Source organism: Engraulis encrasicolus, chromosome 19 (genome assembly GCF_034702125.1).
Source record: "Engraulis encrasicolus isolate BLACKSEA-1 chromosome 19, IST_EnEncr_1.0, whole genome shotgun sequence".
NCBI lineage: Eukaryota > Metazoa > Chordata > Actinopteri > Clupeiformes > Engraulidae > Engraulis > Engraulis encrasicolus.
The window spans coordinates 26,226,892-26,237,144 of NC_085875.1; the positions used below are offsets into that span (position 1 = coordinate 26,226,892).

General features: G+C 42.2%; 1 protein-coding gene across 1 annotated transcript in view; it reads right to left on the minus strand.

The window, feature by feature from the left end:
• The window catches only part of si:dkey-288a3.2 (protein phosphatase 1 regulatory subunit 37), a 65,465-nt gene extending 55,362 nt beyond the window's left edge, over positions 1-10,103 (minus strand). Inside the window, exons 1-5 of the mRNA XM_063223855.1 lie at positions 9,986-10,103; positions 9,481-9,597; positions 2,736-2,756; positions 832-932; positions 560-676 (exon numbers count right to left, since the gene is read on the minus strand). Of these exons, the coding sequence (XP_063079925.1) occupies positions 560-676; positions 832-932; positions 2,736-2,756; positions 9,481-9,597; positions 9,986-10,103 (474 nt within the window). The remainder of the gene's footprint in view (positions 1-559; positions 677-831; positions 933-2,735; positions 2,757-9,480; positions 9,598-9,985) is intronic.
• Between the last annotated feature and the right edge of the window lie 150 nt (positions 10,104-10,253).

Genomic DNA, 10,253 nt, shown 5'->3' on the forward strand with positions numbered 1-10,253 from the left:
TTAAAATGTATTGTGCATTTACAGAACATGCATGCATTGACAGAGAGCAATGTCAAAGAGCTAATGTGCAGTATGGTTTACCAGACGTGTTCATCTTGAGTTCAGACAGTTAAATCCCTGCCACAAATTTGATCCAACCAGCTCTGAATCCGCTGATCATAACAGGTGCTCAAGACGCAGTGAAGTCACCTGTGCTGGAAGGAAACTTTTTTACAGAAGATTTTAACCTCTGCGGGATATTTCTCGAAAATTTGGGTAGTTCCTATGGAAAATTGCATTGCAAACAGCTAACGCAGTTAGCAACTATGGTTTCGAGAAAAGCACTCCTGAACTGGATTTTTTTTTGTTTTTTTGGGGGGTGGGAGGGCAACTTTATTAGGACAGGACAGTGAAGAGTAGGACAGGAAACGAGTGGGAGAGAGATTGGGAGGGGTCGGCAAAGGACCCGGTCCGGGAATCGAACCCGGATCAGCCGCATGGCAGGCGAGTGCCCTACCGGATGCGCACGCCAGGGCCTGAACTGGATTTTTGACACCTCTGCTGTTTACACTCTGTTTACCTGTCTGATCAGGTGTGACAGGGCTGCCCACCCAGTCGTGCCCAGCATGTTGGATGAGACGTTGAGGTGGCACGTCGAATCATAGTACAGAATCATCTCCAGCAATGATGATGCCCCCTGGAGATACAGTATGTAGTCACATAACATAACATATCTTATACTGCACCAAAACATTTGACAATAGAATTTTCCGTTTTTGCTTTACATTTACAAACGTACTTGTACCAAAACATTTGCAAAATTTGATTTTTTTTCCTCCTTGTCAAACTTACATTTTCTTCAAGTTCAGCATCCTCAAGATTGATGGATTCAAACTGCATAGATTTCAAAATCTCCTCAAGCGATTCACACGACCGGTAATCTAGACGCTCACCTGAAAGACATGAAAAGCCTTTGAAATAAATAATTATGTTGCCAAATAGATCTCAAACATACATACTGTATATGAACCTCTAGTTAGCACCGGTTTAACACCACATTCTTTGATGTGTGGGCAATAGTGTGCACATTTACAGAAAAAAAAGACACGAGAAGAAGGGGATGGAATATGAGGAGGAGGAAGATGAGGTGGAGGAAAAAGGAAATCTTGTGTCAGGGACACAGACTAGATCACTTGGGCAAAATCATGTGTTGCACTCTCTCAATTCTCCCACATTAAATCAAAGGCCTTCTTCCTCATTGCTGAGAAACAAATGATTTTGAAACAAAAGCCCAGAGACACACTTTGATGGCCAGAGCCATCCATCTCTATTATGCATACACACACACATCCACCGCACACACAAGCACACACGCATACCACAGCCCCCGCCATGTCTCTCACACACACTCTTATCTCCTCGGTCGGGGGAAGAGGACTCCTATGGCTAGGAGCTGTGTACTGGGCAGAAGATAATTTATTCATCATTAACATAATCATTTGTAAAATTATTACACTTTCTTTTTTTTTAACAATAATCACTTAACTCGAGCATATGAGAAAGATCTGAAAACCAATTTCCAAATCCCCCCCTGCCCTCCACAGATAAAGATGGCAGGATGGTGGCAGAGAGATGGCATCAGCTCTTGCCAACAACTCGTACCAGCGAGCGAGGGAGGGACAGAGGGAGAGAGGGAGAGAGGGAGAGAGGGAGGTAGAGAACATGATGATGACCTGCCTCTCTTGAGTTCCCGTGGGTGGAGGAAAGAGAGAGAGAAAGTATTAACTCCCCCCCACCCTTCCATTAGAACCCTGGTGGTGACAACCCTTTAAAGTTTTATGCAAACACAGCCCTGGTGTTTGGCTCAAACCCTTGTTGTTTATACGAACTTCAAAATCGAGAGACAAAAAACGCCCTAATGTCTTATCTTCTTTTTTTTTTCTTCTTGTTTTCTGGGCGCCTCAGCGAAATGAAATCAAATGAGAGATGGCACGCCGAAGACGCTTGTGGGCCCCGACTCCATGTCTCTCCACGGCCTAATCCCCCCATCGTCATTCCTAATGTTTACTAAAATGCACCAAATGTTAATGGATCAAGTTGACATAATCCCCCCCAAACTAATTGGCACATCTCTAAACACAGTCATTATCAAAGCAGGCATGGTGCCAACATCATAAGCCTTATCCAAAAATTGTAATTGAATTTAGGGAAAACAGAGGCACTCGTACATATTTTTTGTGTGACCAACAGCAACACAAATCAGTCATCAGAATGTAACACATGCACTGTTGTAAGCCCTCTTTTTGGTGCAATATGAATGATGCATGGTCGCATTTTACTGCTTGGCTTAACCCCTTGCACTGCATCCCTGTTTATGCACCTGGCGTGTTGATGAAAATAATGGGAAGCCCTGTCTTTAATATTAATTAGCTCAATGTGGGGGTATGCTTAAATAAGGCAAATTACGCATATCGTTGACACTGACAGATGCTTTATTGGTGCCACTGGCCTTTGGAAAGCAAATAAATAAACAGGAATCTAGGTCTAGGAATATGGTGATACAAGAAAATATAAATACGAGTACCTTATATGTATTAGCAGTGAATACTGTAAATGCTGATATACAATAAGCATTACTTATTGTGCACTGTTTTGTGAAAGTATAGCATTGTCTCTTTGTAATATTCCTGCATACATAGATGTTTTTAGGACCATCCTCCTCCTCATTATAAGAAGACAAGCACGTTTTTGCTCACCTCTGAGATCAAGGCATCCCGCTCTCACACCAGGAGTAGCAACCAGCTGCAGGGAAAACACAAGAGTACAACTACATCAGATAATAACCAGGAGCATCCGCTGACCAGGAGAAGCAGATCATCTGCAGTTTGTGCAAAGAAAGAAAGAAGATGGATAGAAGAAAGAAAGAAAGAATGAATGAATGAATGAATGAATGGATGGATGGAAGAAAGAAAGAAAGAAAGAAAGAAAGAAAGAAAGAAAGAAAGAAAGAAAGAAAGAAAGAAAGAAAGAAAGAAAGAAAGAAAGAAAGAAAGAAAGAAAGAAAGAAAGAAAGAAAGAGAAAAAGAACGAAAGAAAGAGGTGCATCTTGCCTAAGTAACAAGTTCGGCATGACTGCATCAGCTGCATCACGCATGTCTAGGTAAACATTATAAAGGCTGATGTCCACATGTTGTAATTGCTGCCTCAGAGGCAACGGAATAAAAAAACACAAGGCAGATACACAAGAAGCTGATGTTTTACTGTCCACTGGAACCACAAGCAAGGAACTAACACAAGGAACCAGCGCACTCAAAACAGCTAATGAATACATCCATATAATAATCCATACAATAATGAAAATACTTAGCATTGAATGAATCATGTGGGAATTACAGCAATGCTACTATTAGCAGTCTGTAAAGACATGGAGCCATAATAACTTTGCATTGTCAACATGAGATCATTAAAACGCAATACAGGCACCGCCAACGTGGGCTGCAATTTGCGTGTTGGTAGGAAGACAACAATACTAGTGGGAAATAATGGCAATCATATTATGTGTATTGAGTGTTCATGTATGTATACGGATGCTTGTTGTGGATTATGCTTACTGCAACGCAAGAGTTTTTTCTCTCGCTTTTTTCAGTTTATCGAGCACTGCCATACTGCTCAAACATCAGAAAACCCAACTCATTTTTACAGGCATTTCTGCATTGTGGTCTGCCGTTCAGAAAGTTCAAGAAGTTTGAGTCATAGATGAATTAACTTTTGAGCTCCTTCTATTTTTTTTCTTTTTCAAACCAATGCAGGATTTGTAAGAGAAATGAAATGACTAAGTGCCAAACGTATTAACATGTCAGGAGGGAGTTGAGAAAATTAAATGATAAAAGAAAGAATTTTTTTTTCTGGGCAAAATGGGACACAGTTTATAAACTTGACTTCCGCCGAGGCCATCTCTTGTGCATTCTCCATTCTTCAGTCGTGCGCAGTCTTGGAGATGCACTCTGGCGCTAGCTTGTTATTCTGGGTGGTTTTGTAGAAAGGACGTTTCTCTGAGCAACACACACACACACACACACACACACACACACACACACACACACACACACACACACACACACACACACACACACACACACACACACACACACACACACACACACACACACACACACACACACACTACCCCATTTAATTAGTCGCGGAAAAAAATGGAACACTTTATACAGTAAAAGCTCTTAGGGGTTAAAATCGCCTGCAAATTTTCCTTTCAGCATCTTTTCCGCAATAAAGGATAAATTATTTAAAATAACATGACCTTTTATCTCACACCCTTTGAAGGCGGCAAATTAAAAATGTAAATTGGGAGGCCTAATTAATATGCAAATGTATTCATTCCCAGTTAACAATTAGCAATTAAACCTGCAGTGTCTAGAAAGAGCATAGACCAAAATTAGTAACTTAATTTATCATTAAAGGCATGAAAAACGTACACAAAATTCTAATACACTTTCAAAATATTTTTGCGGGCTGGCTTTGTTCCCTAGCACTGGAGTCTACGTGTGTGTGACTGTGAGCATGCCAGGGCGTTTGGCAAAATAATTAGCCATTCAGCCTGGCTCTAGTCTAACACACACAAGTGCTCCCCTGAATCCCAAAATGTGATCATATCAAATGGGGTGATGGTACATTTGTACACATATATCCAAATTTGTGTTGCTTTGTAGCGTGACCGAGCTGTTGTCCCTTGTCCGCTTGAGTGACATACAAACATGAAGATAACATTCGCCAAACAAGAAAGAGGGAGGGGGACGGGGGGACAGGGGGACGGGGGGAGGGGGGGAGGGGGGGGGTGTAGAAAAGGGGACATGGAGAGATCGGGCAGAGCGAGAGAGAGAGAGAGAGAGAGAGAGAGAGAGAGAGAGAGAGAGAGAGATAGAGAGGGCAGAGGGAGAACGAGGAAGAGAGAAAAAGGGCAGAGAGAGGGAGAGAGCGAGATGGAAGAAAAGAGAGGACCTTTTAATCATGCATCTCTATAAGGTCCAGAGGGGCTGGAGGGAGAGGCACATTAAAGTTTAACAGTTTCAGAGTTGTTTACACTTCATGATGTTTAGATACAAGCGCCCAGCGAAGGAAGAAACACTCCTTATGCATAGCTAAAGCAAGGGGAAAGAGGGTCGAGGAGGGGCCCCACAGCAAAGAACTGAAGTCGAGAGCTGGTCCTCTATCCAGTGGATTAAAGAACCAGAGAGGGAGGAGGAGGGAGGAAGAGGAGGAGGAGAGGGGAGAGGGGGGAGGAGGTGGACGAGAAGTAGGAAACTGAACCAAGTCCATTGGGAGACATGTTTTGGTTTGAACCAAATCCCTCACAAGCAATATGCCTCTCGCCTCTCTCCATCTCGCTCCATGTGGGTAAAACCATTTTTACAACCTTTCATGATTTCCGCCGCCTTCTCCTTGCACCACCACCACCACCACCACAACTACATCAGTCACACGGACAACATAGTGATCGCCATCAGTACATGCAGTACCATCTGTGTGCTCAGGCCTGCTCTATGTAGTAGTCCTCCTCTCTCAGTACAGTACACCCCATTCCATCTCTACGGTATGTAGGGGGTGGGAGTGGGTCGGGACGTGACCATCAGAGACTATTCATGTGCAATCAAAAGCTAACACAGGGAACATATTTCAAAAACTGGTTAGACTAAACGCAAGCCGGTCTTCCCAAAGAGATACCAGCTGACCAATGACTAGGACATTGAAATATGATTAAAGGCTAAGAGCCACATGCTGTACATACTGTAAAAACTACAAAATACTTATCTGAATAAAAGCAAACTTTTTTTTCCCCTCCAGTCTCCAAAATAGTGCTTTTGTATACCCACCACCACACGCCTCCACTTCCTTATTCATCCTGTGGACTGTTAAGTCCTGTCAGTCCTATGTATGTCTATGTCTTGGCATGGCATAGAGTGAGAAACGTAATTTCATTTTCCTTGTATGACTTGTGCATATGAAGAAAGTGACAATAAAAGCTGACTTGACTTGACTTAAGTGTTTATTTCCCTGGTTATTATGATTTGGATGCCACAAGGTATGCAAATCAAGGGCGGCGCTATAGGGCGGGCGAGCAGGGCTTTTGCCACAAGGCCTAGGGGCCCTCCTGTATTGATGGTGGGGGCCCTATTGTGACCATGGCAGGTCCATATGGGAAGCCCTATCAGTGTCTTACCCTGGGGCCTCATGTGCAATTGTTCCGCCACTGATGCAAATCAGTTCAATAAAAAAGCTTCAACTTTATCAGAGCATAAAATTGTAAAACACATGTTAAATGTCTTGTTCGTGCATTTGTGTAAAGAGTAATGTGGATGAGACTTTTCCATTTGAGGGATAATACCTTCAAAACTCAATTTTCAACAAGGTCATTAAAGACGCTTTAGTGCTATTTCAGTGGATGGCATTTACATGGCAAAGTTCTCAGTAGACGCTCGTTCGCCACTAACCCGAGTCAGTAGCTTCACATGACTAATCTGCATTTTCATTTTTTTTTTCGAGCATGAAACATCACAGCATGAGAGTCAGAGGACCTAATTGAGGAGGGGTAAACTTCACTGAGAATATAACCCAAAGCATAAGGTTCATATGCTAGGGAAAAAAAATAAATAAATAGAAAATTAAACTCAAAGCGTGGAGTTTCGACTCATCCCTTATTATTGTTTACCATCCTTGCTGAGATGTAACCAAAAGCAATACTGTTTTATCCAGTTTAAACATTTTCAAAGAAAAGTGAAAGCCCACGGGTGCAATAACAGCTTTAAATAGTTTTTTTTCTCTCTCTCTTTTTTCTATCAGCCATCCCCAAGGGACACCCCTGCCTGAAAATACCTAATTTAATAAACATGGTCTTTAAGCAGCGGACCCCATTCACTTAATAAACATGCTCTTTAGGCAGAGAATCCTATTTTTGCACACACACACACACACACACACACACACACACACACACACACACACACACACACACACACACACACACACACACACACTTTCTCCCTTATTATGCATTCAGCGGCGGCTCTCAACTAAATATCGCTCCTTTTAGCGGGCGACTTAGCCATACATATTTTACTCTTTTAAAGGGACCACCTACACTACTTTCAAAAGCAATTGGGTTCATTAGCACCTCCAAGATAATACTGAGTGTGTACTTAATGTAAGCACTCCAAAGCCCTTAATTTCCTACAAATAATTCTCCTTGATCTAATCGCAAATTTATGCAGACAAGAAACCGATGCTCTTAATGTATCTGGCCCAAGTAAAACAAGTCAGAGCATGATTGAATTATGCATAGCTGCTCTCTCTGTGTGTGTGTGTGTGTGTGTGTGTGTGTGTGTGTGTGTGTGTGTGTGTGTGTGTGTGTGTGTGTGTGTGTGTGTGTGTGTGTGTGTGTGTGTGTGTGTGTGTGTGTGTGTGTGTGTGTGTGTGTGTGTGTGTGTGTGTGTGTGTGCATATGCACCCATACGATCACTGGTGGGTGTGCATAAAATCAGTATTTCTCTGTTAAAATGAATTATATGGTACACATAGCTACTGTGTGTGTGTGTGTGTGTGTGTGTGTGTGTGTGTGTGTGTGTGTGTGTGTGTGTGTGTGTGTGTGTGTGTGTGTGTGTGTGTGTGTGTGTGTGTGTGTGGGTGTGTGTGTGTGTGCGCCTCCAATTCCACAACGACCCCACGTACTTGATATACATGTGTGTACATGTGTATGTATGGTAAGTATACATATGTGTGTGTGTGTGTGTGTGTGTGTGTGTGTGTGTGTGTGTGTGTGTGTGTGTGTGTGTGTGTGTGTGTGTGTGTGTGTGTGTGTGTGTGTGTGTGTGTGTGTGTGTGTGTGTGTGTGTGTGTGTGTGTGTGTGTGCATGCTATGCACTGTATGTGGCTGAGCACTGACTTGTGCTTATACACAGGCTGTGCAGATGTACTGTATACTGTATAAGCTACTGTATACCCAACCTATCTCCAGCAGTGTACCCTTTATCCACAGACTTGTCTAGCATCCCCATCATGCTCAGTCAAACCTACGTGTAGCCTAATCTTAACCCTTTCATGCAGGACCTCTGTTACAACCTTATTGTCACCAAAATAGTAACGAGCATGTCTCAATCTGTTACTTAAGACTCTTGCCAATGTCACTGCAATGTTGTTGATGTGAATAGGATCGCTGACATCCCAACTGAATGAAAGGGCTTCTAATAATATTAATATAAGTTATAAACAACATGTGCAGTATTTGTGTATGTATTTGTGCATTTATGTAAACTGACAGACACCTACATTTCCTCTGGATTCGTAAAAAAAACTCTACTCTACTCTACTAATATCATTATAAATCATAATTCCTCATTATTGCTTTGGCTGTGACTCAAACCGGGGGCCATGGGGACCCCAATACCTGGGTTTGATTCTGGCCCGAGGTCATTTCCCGATCCTTCCCTTTCTCTCTCTCTCCCATTGCTTTCCTGTCTCCTCTCAAACTGTCCAGTTCAATGAAGGCAGAAAATCCCAAAAATATCTAAAAAAATATATCATCATATTAATATATTTGCCAACAGCTATGTGAGGCGTGTGCATTTCTGTAATTTAACTGAATCAGTCACTGCGCCACGCCACAGCCTGCTGTATACAAGGATACATGCCACTAATCCACAGCTTCCACGCAAAACAATTAAATATCATTTATCAATAATAATAATAATAATAATAATAATAATAATAATAATAATAATAATAATAATAATAATAATAATAATAATTAGAGATGCACCGGATCCTGATTTTTAGGATCCTGCCGGATACCGGATCCACTGCTTAAGATCCTGCCGGATCCGGAACCGGATACCGGATCCTACAAAAGGGTTGAAACACATAGCCTACTCGCACACGTGGGCCCTTTTTATTACGTTGGCGCAAACTATTTTTAAGACTCATTGACTTACTGTCACACTGCCTGCATTGGCCGCTTCCAAAGGGCTTTCACTCCATGCAGCGATTGAGGTTGTGAAAGACTGACTGAAAAGCCTAGACTACGTAAAAAGTAGAGATGCACCAGATCCTGATTTTTAGATAACTGCCGGATACCGGATCCACTGCTTAATATCCTGCCGGATCCGGATAGTCTGAAAAACCCTATTATCCTGCCGGATCCGGAACCGGATCTTAGATCCTGTACATCTCTAATAATAATAGGCCCTGCCATGGCCTAACAGTAGGGCACTGGGTTACTACGCCGGCAACCCGGGTTTGATACCGGCCCCAATCATTTGCCCATCCTTCCCTGTCTCTCTCTCCCCACTCATTTCCTGTCTCTCCTCCACTGTCCTGTCAGAAATAAAGGCAATAACTAAAATAAAGCCCTAACAAATATTTTCAAATAAATAAAAATAATATCTACGTGTACCACAGCTCCATCATGCATCCTCAATATTGACCACCATATGCCACTGCCCCTCTTGCATACCTTCATCTGTTCCACAGCCTTCTGATTAGGCTCCACTTGGTGCTTCACACAGCTCTGCTCATACGCTGCAATGACGTCCGCCACAGTCAGACGGCCACCTGATATAAGCGGACAAATAAATGACAGAAATAAGCAAATTAATATTAAACAAATTAACAAACAACAACAGGTAAATGTTCACTGAAAGTGTTTGTCGTAAAGTTGAAATGCCTGCTTAAGACTCTTGACCATGCTGACTAGGTGTCTTATTGCATTAGTGCTCTGTCTACCCTGTATGTATCTAGATTTACCTTATATTAGGTTGCACAGATACAGATATAAAACAGCAGGTATGATCAACCGGCAACGCAACATGCATTAATATGTTCATTGATCTTAAATATGTCATGGTTTATTGGTTTGCCAGTTGATTAAAAAATTAACTTCATAGTAAACGATGATATTACAAAACTCAGACATGACACTGACAAAGACAACATAACTCACCAGTCCTCTGTGTGTCGGCACACTCTGCAAACCCTGACACGATGTCCTCATCTGGGGGAAAGGACACACGCTTTGCTACACCGTCCTTTTCTGTAGTTTCTGCTCGAAGCTTCGTCATTATTGTTATTCACATTGGCTCATACATATTGGGGAAATAAGTAAAATGGGAAAAAGGAATAAAAAGCATTGTTGTCCTTAAAGAGAATATGAGAGCGTCAGCAGCTGCTTAGTTGCTGTGACACTCTTCACGGCTGTTGTGTTCAGTAAA